The sequence below is a fragment of the Pristiophorus japonicus genome, chromosome 8, assembly GCF_044704955.1.
Source record: "Pristiophorus japonicus isolate sPriJap1 chromosome 8, sPriJap1.hap1, whole genome shotgun sequence".
Lineage (NCBI taxonomy): Eukaryota > Metazoa > Chordata > Chondrichthyes > Pristiophoridae > Pristiophorus > Pristiophorus japonicus.
This window is the reverse complement of record NC_091984.1, coordinates 176,206,143-176,230,086: the sequence shown is the minus strand read 5'-3', so window position 1 is coordinate 176,230,086 and position 23,944 is coordinate 176,206,143. Positions and strand designations below refer to the sequence as shown.

The following is a 23,944-nucleotide window of genomic DNA, read 5'->3' as shown; positions in this document are numbered from 1 at the left end:
TAGGACCGAGATAAGGAGAAACTTCTTCACCCAGAGAGTGGTGAACCTGTGGAATTCTCTACCACAGAAAGTAGTTGAGGCCAATTCACTAAATATATTCAAAAGGGAGTTAGATGAAGTCCTTACTACTCGGGGGATCAAGGGGTATGGCGTGAAAGCAGGAAGGGGGTACTGAAGTTTCATGTTCAGCCATGAACTCATTGAATGGCGGTGCAGGCTAGAAGGGCTGAATGGCCTGCTCCTGCACCTATTTTCTATGTTTCTATTCCCCTGAATATAGAAGATTAAGGGTCGATCTCTAATTGAGGTGTTTAAGATGATTAAGAAGTTGATAGGGTGGACAGAGAGAAACTATTACCTCTGGTGGGGAAAATCAAGAACAAGGAGAGCATAACCCTAAAATTAGAGCCAGGCCGTTCAGGGGTGATGTCAGGAAGCATTTCTTCACACAAATAATAGTGGAAATCTGGAACTCTATCCCCAAAAAAGCTGCCGAGGCTGGGGGTCAATTGAAAAATTCATAGCTGAAATGGATAGATTTTTGTTCGGTAAGGGGATTAAAGGATATGGAACCAAGGCAGGTAAATGGAGTTAAGATATAGATCTGCCATGATCTAATTGAATGGCAGCAGAGGCTCGAGAGGCTGAACGGCCTACTCCTGTTCCTATATTCCTATAAAACTCACAGCCGTAGACGCCCATTCAAATCCCACGCTGCTGAGTCTCCTCTCTCCGGGTCCATTCAGTAAGGCTAGTCGTGATTAGAGACAGGAAAGTGGCTCCATGAAGCAGAACTACTATTAGATCCCAAAAACCGCAAAGCAAAGTGCCCAGCGTGGGATGGGCTACATACCTTATGTTTGTTGATGGTGGCAATGTCTTTCTGGTCTGAACAGTACTGCACCAGCACTCCCAGCATTGCTAAGTGTAGCGGGTTTGGTTCCAGACCCACTATTGTTGCCAGATACTGTTGTGCTAGGTCTGGGTTCTGAAGGAAGAGGCAGAAGATAAAGGAGAACAGGTAAGACATCAAATTTCTTTGCTTCTTGGTTAACACTAGATTGACAAGCTGCACGGTGGGACACTGGTGCTCAAAGATGCCCTCCCTTATAGTCCCCGATCTCAAGTGCAGTATCTGCAGGAAGTGGGTCAGCAAAATAAAAATGCCTTATTTTTTTTCCAAAGCCACAACTCTAAGTTAACTGGTGCACTGCACACCTTTGAACAAGCCCAAAATTTTTTGAATCAACTCTAGAATCTGGCCTCAGACAGGATGGCTGTATTTGCTGGCTAACCGGCCTGAGTTTATGCACCCAGACTGTAAACGTGAGACTGTCTCCCTCATATGATGATCTTCATTATCTGAATGAAGTTCAGTCTCCATATACAAGTGGGAGTTGTCTTTAGGTCCAGTAATTACACCCTCGCCTGAGTCAGAAGGTTCAAGTCCCACACAGAATCACAGCAGACACTCGCTCCAGTGCTGCACTGTTGGGGTGTGGCAAACTTCAGATTCGATGTTAAATCGAGGCCCCGTCTCCCCTCTCAGGTGGCTGTAAAACATTACACGCCACTATTTTGAAGAGCAGTGGCGTTCTCCTGGTGTCTTGGCCAATATTTATCCCTCAGAGAAACACCACTAAAAGCAGATTATCTGGTCATTAATCACATTACTGTTTGCGGGAGCTTGCTGTGCACAAAATTGGTTGCTGCATTCCCTACATTACAACAGTGACTACCACTTCAAAAGTACTTCATTGGCTGCGGAGCTCTTTGGGGCACCTTGAGGTGAAAGGCAGTATATAAATGCAATAAATTCTCTTTCTTTCTATTATCCCACAGAAAAGCATCTCATTGAAAACTTCACACCACATGCAACCATCAAAATCAAGTGCTCTTTCCCCACTCAGCCCTTCGACCAGCAGAGGTAGCACCGAGGACCCAAAAAATACAAATCACCCTCGATTACTCAGCTCCTGTCAGGTTGAAAGATCGGTTTGGTTGCGCAGGGCCCTTTCATTCCACAGCTGCAGCATCTCAACAGTTTACATCCATCGGAAACATCGGCACCAAATGCAAACACCACGCACCACATCTGCTCTCGGAAATCTCGCGTCATCCATCAGCAACAGCTCCCTCCAGGCCCCACATCATTCCCCCAAACACACAGCCCCTCACAAAGGACAGTCACATGCCCTGCCTTTTGTCAGCCTCACACACCCACCCCCCCCTCCACCGCCGCCTTCCCCTTTGGCCATTCTGCAGCAGCACCCACTCTGTTGTCTCCACAACCCCCCTCCTTCCCCCGCAACACCACCACGCTCCAGGGATCATTCCATCCCCTAGACCCCATTGATTCTGTCCCTACCATACCTCTTTCCATAGATGCTTGAGTTTCTTCAGAACTCCATTCACTGCGTGCTTGTTGCCGCCACCCAGAACCTCTGTTAAAAGCAGGCACTGAACCTCCACCTGTCACGAAGCACAACACATCGCAGTTAGGCCAGCACAAACTGTGCTCACTACACCGTTAGAAAACTCTGCATAAACTACAAAGCAGCACTCCATGAAATTCAGAATCTCTGATTTGCAGCTCAGGCTTGGGGAGGGATGGGGGGCGGTTTATGTATTTTATTTTAAAACTAAATCTTTGCACAAGTGGAGTACTTCCAGTTGGCTCCCAAGCCATGTACATCATGAACCAGATTCAGAATTAAGCTCCCTCCACCTCTGCCCAATAACATGCCTCAACAGCAATGAGTGTCCCAGCATCTATTGCACCAGTGAGCGAATCTTCTAATGTCCACACTGGGCACATTAAACTATGTATCTGGGGGTCCACCTGTGGAACCCGATTAGTCTGTGCCATTTGGATTGGTCCCGAGCTCTTCCAATTTCTCGTCACTGGCCCCAAGTTTCCAGAGCTTAGCCGCCTCCCTGCCTCTCCCCTCCCCCACCCCCCAAAGCCTTGGACCACGCAGTTAGAAGTCATTTGATAGCCCTCTTGCCTCTGAGTCAGCAGCTTGTGGGTTCAAGTCCCACTCCAGAGACTTGAGCACATCATCCAGGCTGACACCCCAGCGCAGTACTGAGGGAGTGCTGCACTGTCGGAGGCACCGTCTTTCAGATGAGATGTGAAAGCGAGGCCCTGTCTGCTCTCTCAGGTGGACTATTTGAAGAAGAACAGGGAGCTCTGGCCAACAGGCATCTCTGGATAGTGACAGGGAACAGGAAGTTTGCCGCACTTTGCCCTCTTAACCCAGGGACGCTGAGCCCAACTGTAGCCCCGCTGAGACCAACTAATTCAACACAGGGCGAGGATTTGAAACAAACTGGAAGGTTGAAATATCAGCCAGGAAGCAAAACAATCCGTTTTACCCTCACAGGAAACCAACAGCTTTAGGAACTTGAGCGTGGAAAACTCATCAAGCCCATTCCCTTCACAGTCCGTGTACGTCCCACTCTATTGCGGGCTCCACCCCATCGAATTCTCCCCGAGGAAATGTCCTGCAAGCTATCGTCCCGCTGCCTCCCAAAAGGTGAAGTGAACAGAAATGCTGAATACCGAACAACTACACATCCTACTTTATTCATCTAGGCCTAGCTGCTTTCCTTTCAGCAGAAGGTTCAGCAACTTTAGCTTAATTTCTACTGTGGATTTTCTAAATGTTGCACCTCACCACCACCCCACCTTCTTGCTCAGTAACCGGACGTCGACAGCGCCCACTTCCATTTCCCCTCCACTCACCAGCTTTTTCCACATCTCGGTTGCTCGTTTCTCGGGCGTCGCGAAGGCCATCTTTACCAGCAACAAAGTCCAGTTGAGAGCAAGAGACGCTGCCGATGCACTGCTCTTACTGTCAGGATGTGAGGGAGAGGGAGATTAGATTGTTACACAGTCACAGGTATTTGAACAAACAGGCATTGGCTCAAGACAAAACAAATAGCAACGGATAAATCCACATCTGATTGGACCTCAGACAGTTGCAGAGGGGATATCATCCACACTTTCAACTATCCTGCAAAACCCTGCTGCAGTTAGCATTCAGGATGGTAACTATTATTTTGCACACACACTCGGTGGCCTGCCTCCCCTTCAGTTTGCACCCATGGCAGACTTGCCGCTCCATGTGCCTCCACTCATGGCTTGCTTGGTTGCGAGAAGAGGATTAAGTTGGGAATCACTGCTGTGCCCCGCCATCTTCCAACAAAAGGTGGCAAAGAAATTCTATTGGGAAGCAGCGTTATCCCAGATTCCATACAGTAAGCGAAGGACCCAATAAAAATTTAATTGAACACATATATGGGCCCAAGTTTCGACTGGATTGGCTTCTATTTTTTTGGAGCAACTAGTTTTTTTTTTGGAGTATCCTAGAAATTGCAATTCTCCACATTTAGTTTGCTCCAGTTTCAGTGAGTTAGTTTAGTTTTGTTTTAGTTCAGTTCTTTTTTTCTAAAGGGGCGTGTCCCGCCACTTACGCCTGTTTTGCAAGTTTCGGCAGCGAAGTTACTCCAAACCAACTTCGAACGGGGTAAGTGTCCACTTTTGTACGCTCAGAAAAACCTTGTGTAGAGTTACGAAATCAGCGCAGCTAGCCAGAGATGGGGCGGGGTGGGGGAAGGGAAGTGAGAACACTAAACAACTTCACTTTTAAAAATAAAGAACCATCATCAATAATAAATGATAAATCGATCAATAAATAAATCAATAAAAAGTGAAAAGTTCCGACCTCACCTACTGCAGCACCTATCCGTTCGGGAGCACCAGCAGCACACGCAGCCCTGACTGATTACATTTTCAAGCAGTCAGATGCGCGGGAAGGCAGCGGCTGGCCAATGTGGCAGGCCACTCGGCCCGGGCTAGGCACGGCGAACATCATGTCGTTCCCTTCGGCCAAGGATTGGGTCGCCCGGATACAGGACGTGCTGGGAGGGTCAGGAGATACTGCGCACGCGCACAGCTGCCGGCAGTCTTTTCGGTGCAGGGCTGTAGCTCCGCCCCCCTCTGGATCTGCTGCGCTGCGCCGAGTGAAATGGAGGCATGCAGACCATCCAGAATACCGAGGTACTTTTTAGGCGCACTTTTAATTCTACAAACTTGCCGCATCTCTCGGAGTTGCGCTGTTCTAACCAACAGTTGAAACTTGGGCCCATAGGACCTTATAGCGCAGGAGGCCCTTCAGCCCTTCATGCCGAAAATGTATTTGCTTCATGGGTTCTTCGCTTAAAAATTTATAGCAACACACTGCTATTGAGAACTAGTTGGTTTACTAGCAAAAGGTTTAGCAATCACACTACACATTATCAGTTCATTCACCAGGCTCACAACTACCTGCCTCATCGTGGATCCCCCAAACCCAACTGGCTGGGGTTTTATTGAGTCTTGTGCACATCACATGACTGGCTAAGCCACTCCCAGCTCAACAGCTCCACAAACCTGTGAGCATACTGACAGGTGCATACATTAGTGTGTGTCTATGCCCGCTCTTTCTCCAAAAGCCCTGCAATTCTTTCCTTTTCAAGTATATATCTAAATTTCTTTTTGGAAATTACTATTGAATCTGCTTCAACCACATATTATTTAACAGATCCAGAGTTATTTCCTGTGCCCCCCCCCTCACCACCGCTTCTTGGGATGGAAAGACAGACTACGAGTAGCAAAAGCCAACAGCACCCATGGAGGACAGTACACCTTTGTTCCTGACTGAAATCAATCAGTAGGTGTTCCACCTCTGCTTTGTTTCAATTCCATTTTGATCTGTACACTGTAAGAACCATGCAGTCTTCAGTTCATCAGATGATCTGTTGGTAACAGTCAACAAAACTCTTCTGACAAACAAAAGCCATTGCATTTAAAACTCCACACAAATCTCCTTGGTGCCAGGCTCCCGGTTCAGTGTCCTTGTTCTGGGCGTACCTTGGATTGCCATTCTTACAGGTGATTCCTGTCGACTGCAGGCTTTGCACCAGGTGTTTCGTTGTTGCCTCGGGATGACTTTCAACCATTTGCTGAATAACCGCCTGGAGGGCTCTCTGGGATGCTGCATCCCTACCAAACAATATCAAAACAAATCTTTAGCCAATTCCAGTACTTTCCATAAGCATCATTATACACCAGAAAGCACAGGCTCAGGGAGCGAAAAATAACTTTTTTTTTTAAAGTATATGCGTACTTGGAATCACTGCCCCAGATCAGTTCAAAATAGTCAAGAGAGGCCATCAAGGTGGAAGATTTACAGTTGCGCAGTAGGGACTGCTTGGCAGAGACCCGGCCCGAGATATATTACTGGATAGAATAGGGGAAATCTGCAGCTAACCTCCACTGTACCTCACCTGAAAATGCTTAATGCTGCAATTATTACCCAGAAGGGGTAAAGCATCCTGCAGCACTGACGTGCGTCACCTTAATAAGTATTTTTTTTTTAAAAAAGCACCCTTGTCAAAAAAAAGAAAAATGAGAATAAGTGGATCTCCAGCAGTCTTGCTCACAGACCCAAGATGAGGCTGGGCTTTGCATGCAATATCAGGCCATAATCTGCTGTGGCAGGGCATCGAACAGCACCTACTGTTTGTTAGACTTGGCCTTGTTTGTTTAGGTTTTTACATTTTTTGGGTGGCAACTTGCTGAAAGTGCGAGCTGATAACGGCGCAGCGAGGGAAATCGGGCATCCGGGACAACACCAACAACTTGGATTTATATAGCAACTTTAACATAGTGAATCGCCCCAAGGCGCTTCACAGGGGTATTGAGAGATAAAAATTGACACCGAGCTGCACAAGTATAAATTAGCACAGGTGACCAAAAGCTTGGTCAAAGAGTTATGTTTTAAGGAGGCGTCTTAAAAGGAGGAAACAGAGGCAGAGAGTTCCAGAGCTTAGGGCCCCGGCAGCAGAAGGCACGGCCACCAATGGTGAGCGATTATAATCAGGGATGCTCAAGAGAGCAGAATTAGAGGAGCGCAGACATCTCCGGGGGGTGGGGGGGGGGGGGGGGGGGTGGGTTGTGGGGCTGGAGTAGATTACAGAGATAGGGATGGAGCAAGGCCATGGAGGGATTTGAACATAAGAATGAGAATTGTGAAATCGAGGAGTTGCTTAACCGGAAGCCAATGTAGATCAGTGAGCACTGGGGTGATGGGTGAACGGGACTTGGTGCGAGTTAGGACATGGGCAGCCGAGTTTTGGATTACTTTTAGTTTACATAGGGTAGAATGTGGTAGGCCAGCCAGGAGTGCATTGGAATAGTCAAGTCTAGAGTTAGCAAAGGTATGGATGAGGGTTTCAGCGGCGGATGAGCGGAGGCAAGGGTCGGACCTGATTTAAGAAGTTGTTTGCCCTGTTCAATCATCTTAACCAATCAGATTAAAAGATTGTGAAATTATCAGTGTAAATTAGAATGGGTGAATTCACTGTCAAATCTGGTACAGAGATAGGATAGACAGAAAGGAAAAGTAAAACTTTTTTTTTTTTACATTTTACAAATCTCCAACAATTAATACCTGAAGGAATGAGACTACACACTTGTCAGTTAATTTCCAGTGCCAGAGAGGTTGATTGGCAGCAATTAAGACTTGTCTCATTGTTTAAAAAGTACTTGGAACTGAAATGGACAAGACTTAACATTCCGCAGCAAGTTTTGTTCATATCTACCGCGCAAATACAGCAACTTCACGCCACTGAATGCATTTCCATGCTGAGACAGGCAGCAAGATGCCGTTTTCGCAAAGCTAACGGTGGAGCTGTGCAACTGGAACACGACCGTTTGGACATTTGAGTTTAACTGCGCATCTGCCCCTTGCCTGAAGTTACAACGTGCGCATAAATAATGGCGCCATTAGCCTCACTGTTATTTTGACAGCAAATTCTGGCCCGTTACTTTTCATCCAACTCAAGATGTCAGCTACACTTCCTTGGCCCTACCCCCCAAAGATAAACAAGATGGGTTTAAAAGCACAAAGCAGCAGCAGTCCAAGCACCACCATCCCAGATTGAACAGATGGAAGATGAGAGATCAACCCAGGCCAATTTCACATGCCTCCAAAGGCCTGGGGACAGGTCCCCAAAAATGACGACAATTGAAAGACAACCAAAGGGGTTCTGGGTTACCCCGTTGGCCTGAGAAGCCAATACATCACACGGTTGGGGTACGGAGTTATTCAGACCAGTTGCTGTTTCAATCTGTGGTATGCGCTGCATTGGAAGTGGCCCTGAGGGGTTATCATTAACCCAATATGCCCACACTTGGAAGAGGGAGGGAAAAAAATGAGCTAGGTTCCTGCTCCAGATCAGCAAGTAATCCACGCTGCAAAGCGTGCGTTTGGACATCCAGTTAGGGCAGGATCAAATACAGGTCACAAATAGCCTGATCACACACCATCAAGGTTCATATGTAACGAATGGCATTTGGATGAGACACTGGAGAGCTGCTGGCACCCATGGAAGGGCACCCAGCACAAATCATCCTCTTCAAGTGAAGTGAAATTTGGGGGGGGCGGGGGAGGGATGAAGAGAGCATACCCACCCAAGAACTCGCTTCAGAAGAGCACCTCATAACAAGGATGGAGACCAGGTGAGAAAGTGTGTACACAAATGGCCAAGCTTATCTGAGAGAGAGTGCAATTCAGAGCATGTGAGCAACTGAGCAGCAACAATTTATTACGGGTACAGAGGTATCGTGGTTATGCCAATGGACCAATAATCCAAAGGCCTGGACTAATAATGCAGAGAACGCAAGTTCAGATCCCAGTTTGAGAATCTGGATTCAGTTTTTTTAAAATCTGGAAATAAAAAAAGCTGGTGTCAGTAAAAATGACCATGAAGCTGTTGGATTGTCGTAGAAAACCCAACTGGTTCACGAATGTCCTTTAAGGAAGGAAGCCTGCTGTCCTTACCCAGTCCGGCCTATGTGACTCCAGTCTCACACCAATGTGTTTGACTCTTAACTGCCCTCTGAAGTGGCCTAGCAAGCCATTCAGTTGTATCACCATGTTCTCATGGCAACTTGGATTGGCAAGTGCTGATCTTACCACAAATTAATTTTAAAAAAAATCATGAGACTGACTAATCAAGACAGCAGGAAAGTAGAGATCGACTAAGGATGAGTGAACAAGATAGATGGTGAGAGAAAATAGCGATGGATATCGTAAAGCTGCTGCCAATGCCTTGCAGAATTACGAAATATCCAATAAGCTCAAATGGAAAACATATTAGGATAAAACAAAGACTGAACCAACAGCACAGTGTCAGATTTAGTACTGTACAATTGTTGGTAGCTCCAGAAGGGAATACATTACTGGATCTGAAACTTCCAGGACAAACCTGTAGCGATGTAGTGTCAAGCAGAAAAGTTTGCATAAGCCTTTCACAGCAGCATCGGGCAGATCTGAAAGAGAAGACAAGCAGTTATCACACAATATATCAGGGTAGACAGACAGCTGCTATCATTATCATAGGCAGTCCCTCGGAATCGAGGAAGACTTGCTTCCACTCTAAAAATTAGTCCTTAGGTGGCTGAACGATCCAATGCAAGAGACACAGTCCCCGTCACAGGTAGGACAGATAGTCGTTGAGGGAAGGGTGGGTGGGACAGGTTTGCCGCACGCTCTTTCCGCTGCCTGCGCTTGATTTCTGCATGGTCTCGGCGACGAGACTCGAGGTGCTCAGCAGCCCCCCAGATGCACTTCCTCCACTTAGGGTGATCTTTGGCCAGAGACTCCCAGGTGTCGGTGGGGATGTTGTACTTTTTCAGGGAGGCTTTGAGGGTGCCCCTGTAAAGTTTCCTTTGCCCACCTTTGGCTCGTTTGCCGTGAGGGAGTTCCAACTAGAGCGCTTGCTTTGGGAGTCTCATGTCTGGCATGCGAATGATGTGGCCAGCGCAGCGGAGCTGATCAAGTGTGGTCAGTGCTTCAATGCTGGGGATATTGGCCTGGTCGAGGACGCTAATCTATCCTCCCAAGGGATTTGTAGGATCTTCAAGAGACATCGTTGGTGGTACTTCTCCAGTGACTTGTGGTGTCTACTATACATGGTCCATGTCTCTGAGCCATACAGGAGGGCGGGTATTACTACAGCCTTGTAGACTATGAGCTTGGTGGCAGTTTTGAGGGCCTGATCTTCAAACACTCTTTTCCTCAGACGGCTGAAGGCTGCACTGGAGACAGTGTTGAATCTCGTTGTCAATTTCTGTTCTTGTTGATAAGAGGCTCCCAAGGTATGAGAAATGGTCCACATTATCCAGGGCCGCGCCGTGGATCTTGATGACTGGGGGGCAGTGCTGTGCGGCGAGGACAGGCTGGTGGAGGACCTGTGTCTTATGGATGTTTATCGGAAGACCCATGTTTTCGTACACCTCAGTAAATACGTCGACTATGTCCTGGAGTACAGCCTTTGTATGTATGGAGTCGGCTGCTAAAGAACACAATAAATCCCCACTGGTACTGTCTTCATGTACATTAATATACTGAAAGCCCTGTGTATGGTATGGACTACCTTCAAGCATCACACTTACTTCCAGTCACCAAGCAACACACCTATTGTCAAAAAACAATGCATCCTCGGTCACACTCCGAGCTGTTTGTACACCCCGGTTTATCCACCATCTCATTCTGCTGTTTGTGTACCCTGAGATCTTCAACTTTGGAAAAAAAGTTATACCCTGAAAGCTGATAAATCCTCTGGACCTGATGGCCTACATCCTAGGGTTTTGAAAGAGGTGGCTACAGAGGTAGTGAATGCATTGGCTGTCGTCTTCCAAAATTCCATCGACTCTGGAACAGTTCCCGCGGATTTAAAGGTAGCAAATTTAACCCCGCTATTTAAGGGAGGGAGGGAGAACACAGGGAACTACAGACCAATTAGCCTGACATCCGTAGTAGGGAAAATGCTAGAATCTATTATTAAGAAAGTGGTAACAGGGCACTTAGAAAATAATAATAGGATTTGGCAGAGTCAACATGGATTTATGAAAGGGAAATCATATTTGATGAATCTGTTGAGTTTTTTTGAGCTTGTAACGAGCAGAATAGATAAAGGGGAACCAGATGTGGTGTATTTGGATTTTCAGCAGGCATTCGATAACGTGCCACACAAGAGGTTATAAAACAAAATTAGGGCTCAATTTTGGGATTGGAGGTAATATACTAGCATGAATTGGTTAACGGACAAAAAACAGGAAACGAGTCGTTGGCAGGTTGTAACCAGTGGGGTACCACAAGGATCGGTGCTTTGGTCTCCGCTATTCACAATATATATCAAACTAAGTTTGCTGATGATACAAAGCCAGGTGGGAATGTAAGTTGTGAGGAGGATACAAAGTGGCTTCAAGGGGATATAGACAGGGTAAGTGAGCAGGCAAGAAAATGGCAAATGGAATATAATGTGGAGAAATATGAAGTTATCCACTTTGGTAGGAAAAATAGAAAAGCAGACTATTTTTTAAATGGAGAGATTGGGAAATGTTGGTATTCAGAGGGACCTGGGTGTCCTTGTACACGAATCACTGAAAGTTAACATGCAGGTACAGCAAGCAATTACGAAAGCAAATGGTATGTTGGCCTTTATTACAAGAGGATTTGAGTATAAGAGTAAAGACATCTTACTGCAAGTATATAGGGCCCTGGTGAGACCGCACCTGGAGTATTGTGTACAGTTTTGGTCTCAATAACTAAGGAACGATTTACTTGCCATAGAGGGAGTGCAACGAAGGTTCACCCGACTGATTCCTGGGATGGGGGGGATTGCCCGATGAGGAGAGACTGAATAGACTAAGCTTATATTCTCTAGAGTTTAGAAGAATGAGAGGTGATCTCATTGAAACATACAAAATTCTTACAGGGCTTGACAGAGTAGATGCAGGGAGGATGTCTCCTCTGGCTAAGGAGTCTAGAACCAGGGGTCACAGTCTCAGAATAAGGGTTCGGTCATTTTGGACTGAGATGAGGAGAAATTTCTTCACTCAGAGGGTGGTGAATCTCTAGAATTCTTTACCCCAGAGGGCTGTGGAGGCTCAGTCTTTGAGTATATTCAAGACAGAGATTGATAGATTTTTAAATATTAAGGAAATCAAGGGACTGGGGGATAGGGCAGGAAAGTGGAGTTAAGGTTAAAGATTAGTCATGATCTTATTGAATGGTGAAGCAGGCTCAAGGGGTCGAATGGACTACTGCTGCTCCTATTTCTTATGTTGTTATGTAAAACTAGAATGGAGCCAGTAATTGGGCAAAATCTGTGCAAGTGCTTGTGAGGGGTTTGACACCCAACGCACGGGTGATGCAAAAAAACCTCCAGCTACAGAGTGGCTCTCGGTTCTTTTGACAGGAGATAAAGCAAACAATGTCATCCTTGGCTCAGAGCACAGCACACTCACCTCTGAGTCAGAGGGCTGTGGGTTCTAACCCTACTACAGAGACCTGACCTGTGAGAGGACACCACTGCAGGTCCAAAGATAAAGAGCTGGAGCCACTACAACTTCCAGCGCGAGCTGCTCCAAGTGTGCGACAACTTTGAGGTAGGTGATGAGGTGATGTCATCAAATCCCAGGCGCCGTTTGTAGCGCAGACAGGAACATTGGCGGGGCTCAGGTACAGCAGAGGATTGGGAAGATCAGGGCGGATGAGCGGCGAGAGATCGAGGCAGAAATGCGGCAAATGATCAGGGCGGAGAGAGATCGTGGTGGAGATTCAGCGAGTGATCGTGGTAGGGGTGCGGCGAATGTTTGGCGTGGAGAGAGATCGTGGCGGAGGTGCGGCAAATGAGGGTACAGGGCCCAGAAGAGCCGAGGATCCAGGGGCAGCACGGACCAGCCCACAGTGTAATGTGTGCGCGCACTAGGTCCGTGCAGCAGAGCAGGTCTCCAGTCGTCCTGGTTAACCCTTGCCACTGGATAAAGGCCTAGCTCTGTCAAGCTCCTGTGGTGGCTGATGTGCAACGGTCACCACACGTTAAAAAAATCCACACACAGGCATCTTCCACCCCCTCAATTGGAGTTCAAGACTGGAATATCGGGTCCTGCATTGAAACATCTGTGAATTCATCCCTTTTGATGTGGAAGCAAGTCATCCTCATTCGCGGGACCGCCTACGATGATGACAGAGACTTGAGCACTTGCCTGCTCAAATTGACATAAATTATCCCATGGCACTATTCAAAGAACAGAGGAGTTCTTCCAGTGTCCTAACCAAGTTCCCTCAACTAACATCACTGAAAAAAGATTATTTGCGAATTTATCTCATTGCTGTTTAGAGGACCTTGTTGTGTGCAAACTGATAGCCATGTTTCCCTGTATAATACGAGTGACTACACTTCACTGGCTGTGAAGCATGTTGGGATGTATCGAAGTTGTGAAACACATTGTATAAATGCAATTTATTTCTGTGAACAGTAAAGACCAAACTCTCAAATGCAAGACTAATGTACATGGAGACTAAATCACACGGAGAATGCACTGTCCAAAAGTTAAGGCAGAGAGGAAACCAGGGGGCGGGGGGAACTGTCTGCTGCCCCCAGCCCCCCACACGCCATCTGCTACCCACTATATAGTATGCAGACTGGCTATCCACCTCAGCCCGCCCCCACCTGTGGACAGACACCTGGTCACCACTCAGTGTAACAGCAGAGGTGCGGTTCAGAGCATGCTGCTCACCTACATTTCATCACACCACAGTGGAGCATACTGCAGCATGAACAAACAGCTCTAAACTGAGGCACTACTGCAGACTGTGACCCTCAGCAAGGTTAGTAACACTGCCCATGTAAAAACTGACACAAGGCCAGGTGCTCCTGGAGACAGTGAAGAATTTTAAAGTTTGAAGACATGCACCAGGTTTTCGCCATTTAATGTGGAACTAGGCATTGAAAACTACAATTCCGATTTGGGATCCACTTTTGCCCCAACACAAAATTCTTGGATGTTCGGACAGCCCTGAAGATGAAGTAGTTCAGCAGTCACATACCTTTTCCATTGACACAGCTCCCCAAGTCCGAAAGTATCTGCTGCCTCTCCTTCACACTGGCTGTAGTGACTCTGGCAGCAAACCTCCTGAGGATGTCCGAAACCTGCAAGTCAATCACACTGGTCTCACTCTCCATCTTGCTAACCAAAGTATCCAAACTATCCCACAGTATCCCAAATATTGCACTTACTGACAAACAGGCCATTAGCTGGACCAGGAGCACTGGATTCCCATCCAGTAATGGATTTAACACAAGAATGAATAGGACCACCTACATTAACAAAGCCGGGGACAGGGTTAGCACAGCCACAACTTGCACTGAACCCCGCAGCCCATGGATTGATCCCTCATCTATGCAGGAGGAGACGTTAAACCCGAGATGTTAAACAGGCCGTCTGGCTGGCACTGTTTCAAAGAAGAGCAGGGGAGTTATCCCCGGTGTCCTGAAGCTAATATTTATCCCTCAATCAACATAACAAAAACATTTTATCTGGTCATTATCACATTGCTGTTTGTGGGATCTTGCTGTGTGCAAAATGACTGCCGCGTTTCCCACATTTCAAGAATGACTACACTCCAAAAATACCCGTGGAGGGAGGATACAATTGACCTCAGCATCATGGGCGAGCAAGATGAAAGCCAAACTCCTGCTCCTGATGGAAAGTGCACTTTGACTTCGGCTGTGATGCCCTCCTTGTTTGAATAGTCCGCTGACTCACTCGGGGCTCACTCGGCAAGGACATGCACTTGAGAAAGATGTCCGAAGGAAGCTCGGCAAATCTGGAACTGCACCCCCAGCACAGGCCAGCATTTGCGGAGAGCTGAAGGGGCAACAGATAAAGAACAAAAAGAATCTCTGAAGGAGTTGAATTGCTTAAGGTCTAAATAAATGATTGGGAAACTGCAGTTTCAAGAGAAATGTCTGCAGGGAAGAGGCAATTCATCTGGTGGTGCACATGCCAGCTCGAGACTCGAGCTACCAAATACCTACTATACCAGATCCGCTGATCGTGCCATGTCTCCTTCAACTCTCCTTCAAAGGTTGACCTAATTTTCTGTTCAATGATATGACTGACTCAGATACAATGGATTCCATATTTTGATAATCTTTTTGCATCAAACAATTATCTATAGGTTATAAGCCTGTAAGGAGCGATGGCTGAATTTAGAGAGATGCAGTCACTTAAGCTGCACAGGGAATAAAATGTTTCTCAATTACAAAGGCTAGTGTTTTTCAGAGAATCATACGGCACAGGAAGCCATTCCACCCATTGTGCCTGTGCCGGCTCTGACAGTTATCCAATTAGTCCCACTCCCCCACTCTTTCCCCATAGCCCTGCAATTTTCTTCCCTTCAAGTATTTATTCAATTCCCTTTTGATTACTGTTGTATCTGCTTCCACCACCCTCTCAGGCAAATCAATATAACTCTAAAAAAGAATTCTCATCTCACCTCTGGTTCTTTTGCCAATTACCTTAAATCTGTCTCTTCTGGGTATCGACTTTTCTGCCACTGGGAATGGTTCCTCCTTATTTACTCTATCAAAACCCTTCATTATTTTGAACGCTACTATTAAATTTCCCCTTAACCTTCTCTGCTCCAAGGAGAACAACCCCAGCTTATCAAGTCTCTCCATGTAACAAAAATCTCCTCTGCACCCTCTCCAAGGTCTTGACATCCTTTCTGCAGTGTGTTGCCCAGAATTGGACACAATATAAATCACTGGTTAGGCCCCAGCTGGAGTAAAGGTTTAGCATAACTTCATTGATTTTGTACTCTAAGCCTCTACTTATCAAGCCCGTGTGTCTTTTTATCAACCTATCCTGCCACCTTCAAAGATTTCTGTACGTAAACCCCCAGGTCTCTCTTCAAATTGTACCATTTAGTTTGTATTGGCTCTCCTCATTCATCCTTCTAAAAATGCATAACATCGCATCCCTCATTAAGTTAAACTGCATTAAATTTCATCTGTCATGTATCTGCCCAGTTCACCAGTCTGTCGATGTCCTCCTGAAGTCTGCTGGCATCCTCACTGGTCACTACTGTTCAGAGTTTTGTGTCATCAGCAAACTTTGAAATGATGCCCTGCATGTCCAGGTCATTGATGTTAATATCAAAAAGAGCAGTGGTCCCAATATATTTAATAGACATATTTTATCCTGAGCAAAGATTGTTTAGGTAACAATAATCCAAATTAGTGATGCGTTCATCAGAATTGGACAGTTAGTCTTGGCAGTTTACTGTAAGGACACATTTACAAACTTCAACTTTCTGTGTCACCTGCTTAGTGATAGCCACTCTCTCTGGCACTGTAAAGGGGGGATAGCGAATCAACAGCTCGTTGTACAGTTCAGGTTTTCTAACGAGCCCTGGCTTTGTTTCCAGCCAACACTGGTCAGGAAGAAACAGACACTGAGCAATAGTAAATAACGTGTTTTGGGAAAGGTGTGCTGCAGTCACAGAATCTCCAAAGAGCGAGCAATAAGGGAAAAGGGAAAAGTTAGCACTGGAATAAGTGCTTCATTTCTGGTTCTCAACCCTACATTTTTAGTCCATGAATAGAGCTGCCAGGCATCAGTAGTAACTTTGTGAATGATTTGATCATGAGATTCAAAAAAAAGTATTGAAATGTTCTTATCACAACATAAAGGAAGGAAGCAAGAACTGAAAAAAGGCTGTTTAGGTCATCAAGTTTGCCAAAGCTGTTCAGGGTCAAATATAGGTCCCAGCCCTCATCTGACTTAAATTACACATCTACAAAAAGAACAATTCCAATCATGGGGGGAGTGTTGGAATACCCTTCTGTAAATCACTTCTCTTTCTCCTGCCCCCTCCCACCCCCCACCAGAATGGTGAAGTTGTAATCGCAAAACATTCCAAGCAAGGATGAAAATATGAATTTACAGGCCCATCTTAGCTCAAAATATGCCACAGAAGCAGGACACAATATTAATACTGCTATTCAATATGACAATTTAAAAATATTTAAAGACATACAAGCACTGTGCAGAATTCAAATGTGAAATTCATGCTTAAATCCCAAGTGTAGAACTGCCAAAGCCAAGCTGGCTAAAACAGTGAGAAGGGTGCTGCACAGACCATGAAGGACACAGGCTTTGATCCCTGCTCTGTGCCAGTCAGCTTGGCACTGCCAGGCCAGCAGAAGCACTTTGTTGGTCTTGGCGCTCTGGGGGGACAGGGGAGGGGGGAGGAGGGAGGGGAAGAGGGGATGGAAGAACAAAATGCACAGTATTTCTCCAATCTCAAAAGACACACACGAATCCTCAAGGACCAGCGCATGGTATATCAATCAATGTTTGAACATGAACTCGGATTTAAACACATACACGACAATGTCGTAATCCGTGCCTTCATCTCACTGCCCCAGAGTCTCTCTCAACCTCCCTCAGGGATAGTCACCTATCTCCCATGGCATCTAGTTGTCTTTATCTTGATCATCTTTCTCCTCCACTCCATCCAAGGGGTGTGTCGATGTCTCTCACATCTCCAAAAGTGCATGTCACTGCTCGCCTCCCCAACACCCACTCACTCACTCTCCTTCCTCTCCCCCAGGTTGTGTGTCTCTGATCCACCAATCTCTCGACATCCCCCCAAGAGTAGCCCTCACTCACCCTGGGGTTTCGCTTTCATTCTCATCATTCCCCCCAGAGTCTGTCTCTCCCCATCCTCCAGTGTCAGTGACTCCCTCTCCCCCAGTGTCCCCGTCTACCCCTGCCTCAGTCAGTCAATCTCTCTCCCTCCCACGCATAGGATGTGAGACTCCCTCCGTCCCTCCCCCGCCCTCACCCCGGGGAGCCTGCCCGTCTGCCTCTCGATCCCTTCGCCCCGCTGCTTTCCGGGCCCAGCCCGCAGTGCCCGGGTACTCCGGCCAGGCTCCACTCCCCGGCTGCCAGCACACACCTGCGTATCCGTCGCCATTTTCCACTGCACGGCGGAAGAGAAAGGGCGACAGCTTCCGGGTCGCCTATGAATCCCCCGGGGGGTGGGGGCACAGTTGCCTGGGAACCACCGTCACTAGGCAACAGCCCAGCATCAGGCCCAGCCCCAGAACCAGGCTCTCACTGTGTTCCAATCCACTGCTGCAAAGTGTAAAAGCCACTGTGAGTCTGTGAATTTAGGTCAAATTTAAATTCCAAAGCTTTAAAAATTCTCATCCTTGTTTTCAAAACCCTCCATGACCCTCCCTGTCAAATCCCTCCCTCGCTCTGTAACCTCCTCCAGCCCCACAACCAATGCTCCCTTTATTTTGCGCGTTTTTTCCTATTGAAAGGCCGGTTGCGCGGGAGGTCCACAGCTCGCACCCACAACAATTGACGGGAACAATGCCTGCCACCCTCCAAGATCTCTGCGCTCCTCCAATTCTGGCTTCTTGCATATCCCCGATTTTAATCGCTCCACCATCGGTGGCCGTGACTGCAGCTGCCCGGGCCCCAAGCTCTGGAGTTCCCTCCCTAAACCTCTCTGCCTCTCTCTCCTCCTTTAAGACTCTCCTTAGAACTATCTCTTTGACCAAGGGTCACCTGTCCAAATATCTCCTTAGCTCGGTGTCAAATTTTGTTTGATAACACTACTATGAAGCGCCTTAGAACATTGGTGTTGTTAATTAAGCAGGTACAAGGTCTCCTGTTGCTATTGAGGGAGTGCAGCGAAGGTTCACCAGACTAATTCCCGGGATGGCAGGACTGACATATGAAGAAAGACTGGATCGGCTCGGCTTATACTCACTGGAATTTAGAATAATGACGGGGGATCTCATAGAAACATATAAAATTATGACGGGACTGCACAGGTGAGATGCAGGAAGAATGTTCCCAATGTTGGGGAAGTCCAGAACCAGGGATCACAGTCTAAGGATAAGGGGTAAGCCATTTAGGACCGAGATGAGGAAAACATTTTTCACCCAGGGAGTGGTGAACCTGTGGAATTCTCTACCACAGAAAGTTGTTGAGTCCAATTCGATGGATATATTCAAAAGGGAGTTCGATGTGGCCCTTACAACTAAAGGGATCAAGGGGTATAGAGAGAAGGCTGGGGTGGGGTACTGAAGTTGCATGATCAGCCATGATCATATTGAAGGCTCAAAGGGCTGAATGGCCCACTCCTGCACCTATTTTCTATGTTTCTATGTTCTTTCTGATATTGTTTGAGCTGGGAGGTGAAGAATTCTCCTTTGTCTGATCGGTCGCACTGCCTCACTTCTGTGTAATGTTCCTTATTCATTAAGACTACCAAAATCATGTAAAGTAAATAATCCTTGGTTCAATTCTGAACACAGTTTGTACCCAACATATCTTCGGAGTAAGTTTGGGATACATTGTATTGCAAAAAGGAAGAAAACTGTGGGTACAAAGCACAGAGTGAAGAATTGAGAATCCTATGTTCTGGGGAGTAAGTCATATGTATTTTATTGGAGTGGGGATCCCCCAACTTTCGTCTCTTATCTTCTCTCCTCCTCCTCTGAACCGAGTGATTTATGCCAGGTTCAATTCCATGCACATCAGCAGCCCATCTGTACCTCACCCAAGTGCCCTTTCTTCACGTCTCAGCCAAGACTCTGAAGTCTAGATTATCACCCCTCCCAAAAGCTCCTCCTTTGCCTTGCCGTCTCTGTTTTCCTTAAGCCTTGGGACATTGTACTACAATATATAAATGCAAATTGTTCTTGTTGTAATGGTGATGGTATGCTATTAAAATGAATGGGTTTCCTTTGTCGCTATTGGTGAACCTTGGCCTGAGTGGCAGTAGACTATTTGACCGTGAGATTATTGTAGGTGAGCATGATGTGGTCTTCACTCAACATTCACATATGGGCACTTTCTAGTGAGGGTCACCGGTTAACAAAAACCAAGGCTGATTTTTTCCCCCCCTTTCGTTAGCCCAGTGGTGCTGAGGTGAATTGCAGTGCGGCAACTGCTGTCCTGACTCAACTCAAAGCAGGGATCGAACCTGGGACCTTGAATCAATGTGGAGTATTTATCCACTGAGCCACGGCAGGGTGGGGAGGCGGGGAGGCGTGACAGCACTAACCAGCTTAGTTACTGAGAGAAGCATCTACTCAATCAATACCGTAACTGGCCCTTGGTGTCTCGCTGTTCGACAGCTCATTTGCACTTAAGTCACAAGTGGCGGGAACGGTCCCTTCAGAAGCCAAACATGCAGTGAGACTGGGTGATGATCAGATGGGCAGCTCCTTCACCCTGCATTACCCCGTTGAGTACAGTTTGCACTTTGCAGTGTCAGCTGTGGCTCAGTGAGTTTCACACTTGCCTCTGAGTCAGAAGGTTGTGGGTTCAAATCCATTCCAAGAACTTAAGCACCTCATCTCAGCTAACATTTCAGTACCGTGCTGAGGGAGTGCTGCACTGTCGGAGGTGCCGTCTTTTGGATGCAACGTTAAACTGAGGCCCCATCTGCTCTCTCAGGTGGATGTAAAACATCCCATGGCACTATTTGAAGAAGAGCAGGGGAGTTATTCCCAGTGTCCTGGTCAATATCTATTCCTCAATCAACATAACAAAACAGATTATTTCGTGATTATCACATTAATGTTTGAGGGAGCTTGCTGTGTGCAAATTGGCTGTGGCGTTTCCCACATTACAACAGTGATTTCATTGGCTGTAAAATGCTTTGAGATGTCTGGTGGTTGTGAACGGCGCTATAGAAATGCAAGTCTTTCTTCTTTCTTTCCTTTCAGACAATAAAGAACCAAAGCTCCAGCAACTCTTGGATGCCAGTACATCCACCAACCCACTTCATCTCATTCTTGCTGACTTTTCACCATTTGCTGTGATCTTCCTTTTCCTACCTCAACAAATGTGATCAGACAGGCAGCAGGTAAATTCAACACGTTCCTACAAACGCCACTGGAGGGCAGCACTAGACTACCTATCTGTACCCGGTGCCCGACTGTATGCAGCACTGCCTTCTGGTGGTAAAAAGTAGAATACAATTCTTGGAGAAAGCCAACAACGGTGAAGCAAAAAGAGCCCAAAAAACTGCAAATGGCAGAAATTTGAAATGAAGACACAGAAAAATGCTGGAAATACACGACACGTCAGTCAATATCTGCAGATGGGAAAAGACAGGTAATGCTTCAGAACTGTAAAATGAAAGATAAACGTGGAAGAGAAAAGGTGGGGAGGAAAAGAGGCATCAGATGCAGATCACTGAGAGGAATTTAATGGGAGAGTGACCTGAAAACTGCTTAACAGAAGATGCAGGAATGAGTCAAATGATAAATGGTCATTTCAGTGAGGCAATGAACTGCCATTAGAAGAACAAAAGAACATGGAAATAGCTGAGCTTGCGAAAAGCACGGGAAATGCATGACATCGGACATGGAAACAGGAAATGCTGGAAACACACAGTAAATCGGCCCGTCCCAGAACAGGAAAAGTTAAGGCCACCCCTGGGTGCAGAATTCCCTCCCACACCCCTTTAATTTCAAATCACATTAAATCCATTTAATAATAATTGAATGAGTAAACATATAAACAAATAATCAGAGTAATTAATTAGATCTCGGGGATATTAACACGAAAGGGATCCGAAATTAAATATAAGAACATAAGAAATAGGAACAGGAGTAGGCCATACGGCCCCTCGAGCCTGCTCCGCCATTTAATACGAACATGGGTGATCCGATCAGATCTATTTCCCTGCCCGCTCCCCATAACCCCTTAATCCCTTATCCCTTAACCTCTTAATCCTGTAAGGCTCAGAGACATGGACGATGTATAGTCGACACCTCAAGTTGCTGGAGAAATATCGCCAACGATGTCTCCGCAAGATCCTACAAATCCCCTGGGAGGACAGGCGCACCAACATCAGCGTCCTCACTCAGGTTAACATCCCCAACATTGAAGCACTGACCACACTCTATCAGCTCCGCTGGGCAGGCCACATAGTCCGCATGCCAGACACGAGACTCCGAAAGCAAGTATTCTACACAGAGCCCCTTCACGGCAAACGAGCCAAAGGTGGGCAGCGGAATCGTTACAAGGACACCTGCAAAGCCTCCCTGATAAAGTGCGACATCCCCACTGACACCTGGGAGTCCCTGGCCCAAGACCACCCTCTTGCTATTGAGGGAGTGCGGCGAAGGTCCACCAGACTGATTCCCGGGATGACGGGACTGACATATCAAGAAAGACTGGATCAACTGGGCTTGTATTCACTGGAGTTCAGAAGAATGAGAGACGATCTCATAGAAACATATAAAATTCTGACGGGATTGGACAGGTTAGATGCAGGAAGAATGTTCCCAATGTTGGGGAAGTCCAGAACCAGGGGTCACAGTCTAAGGATAAGGAGTAAGCCATTTAGGACCGAGATGAGGAGAAACTTCTTCACCCAGAGAGTGGTGAACCTGTGGAATTCTCTACCACAGAAAGTTGTTGAGGCCAATTCACTAAATATATTCAAAAAGGAGTTAGATGAGGTCCTTACTACTAGGGGGATCAAGGGGTATGGCGAGAAAGCAGGAATGGGGTACTGAAGTTGCATGTTCAGCCATGAACTCATTGATTGGCGGTGCAGGCTCGAAGGGCCGAATGGCCTACTCCTGCACCTATTTTCTATGTTTCTATGTTTCTAAGTGGAGGAAGTGCATCCGAGAGGGCGCTGAGCACCTCGAGTCTCAACGCCGAGAGCATGCAGAAATCAAGTGCAGGCAGCGGAAAGAGTGTGCGGCAAACCAGTCCCACCCACCCCTTCCCTCAATGACTATCTGTCCCACCTGTGACGGAGATTGTGGCTCTCGTATTGGGCTTTTCAGCCACCTAAGAATTCACTTCAGGGAATGGAAGCAAGTCTTCCTCAATCCCGAGGGACTGCCAATGAAATGAAATCCCTTATCAGTTAAGAAGCTGTCTATCTCTGTCAGTCCATATAACTTAAGAGGCATATATTTTTATATAGAATATAAGTAGACTCTAAATAGAATGGAAGGCCAGCTGAGACCCGTTGCCTGCAATTCTTGCACCATGTGGGAACTCCCAACAACAACAACAACAACTTGTATTTATATAGCGCCTTTAGCATAGTGAAATGTCCCAAGGCGCTTCACAGGAGTATTATGCGAAAAAAATTTGACACTGAGCTGCATTTCAAACAGGTCCCTCCTGCCCCAGAACTGTCAAGGGTGGAAATTGTGGAGACTTTGGCCACAATCTTTCAATCCTCCTTGGATATGGGGTGTGGTGCCGGAGGACTGGAGGATTGCAAATGTTCCACCCCTGTTCAAAAAAGGGGAGAGGGATAAACCCGACAACTAAAGGACAGTCAGGCTAATGTCGGTGGTGGGGAAACTTTTAGAGACAATAATGCGGGAAAAGTTAATTGGCATTTGGAAAATTATGGACTAATAAATGAAAGTCAGCACAGATTTGTGAAAGGCAAATCCTGTTTGACTATCTTACTTGAGTTCTTTGATGAAATAACAGAGATGGTTGATGAGGGTAGCGTGGTTGATGTTGTGTATGTGGATTTTCAAGAGCTTTGAGAAAGTACCACATAAGAGACTTGTAAGCAAAATTGAAGCCCCTGGTATTAAAGGGGCAGTGGCTGTGGATATGAAATTGGCTAAGGGACAGAAAGCAGAAAGTAGTGGTGAACGGTTGTTTATCAGACTAGAGGGAAGTATGCCGTGGTATCCCTCGGGGTTCATATTATGAACACTGCTCTTTTCGATATATTAATGACCTGGACTTGGGTGTGCAGAGCATAATTCCAAAATCTGCAGATGACACAAAACTTGAAAGTATCGTGAACAGTGAGGAGGATAGTGATAGACTTCAAGAGGACATAGACAGGTTGATAGAATGGGCGGACACGTGGCAGATGAAATTTAACACTGTGTAGTGATACATTTTGGTAGGAAGAATGAGGAGAGCCAATATGAACTCAATGGTACAATTTTAAAGAGGGTACGGGAACAGAGAGACCTGGGGGCGTATGTAAAACAATCTTTGAAG

At 46.5% G+C, this 23,944-nt stretch overlaps 1 protein-coding gene across 1 annotated transcript in view; it reads right to left on the bottom strand.

Moving 5' to 3' along the window:
* Positions 1–17,907, bottom strand: part of gcn1 (GCN1 activator of EIF2AK4) — a 154,919-nt gene extending 137,012 nt beyond the window's left edge. Inside the window, exons 1-7 of the mRNA XM_070887575.1 lie at positions 17,871–17,907; positions 13,950–14,052; positions 9,319–9,382; positions 5,918–6,049; positions 3,749–3,857; positions 2,374–2,472; positions 854–988 (exon numbers count right to left, since the gene is read on the bottom strand). Of these exons, the coding sequence (XP_070743676.1) occupies positions 854–988; positions 2,374–2,472; positions 3,749–3,857; positions 5,918–6,049; positions 9,319–9,382; positions 13,950–14,052; positions 17,871–17,888 (660 nt within the window). The 5' untranslated portion in view covers positions 17,889–17,907. The remainder of the gene's footprint in view (positions 1–853; positions 989–2,373; positions 2,473–3,748; positions 3,858–5,917; positions 6,050–9,318; positions 9,383–13,949; positions 14,053–17,870) is intronic.
* Between the last annotated feature and the right edge of the window lie 6,037 nt (positions 17,908–23,944).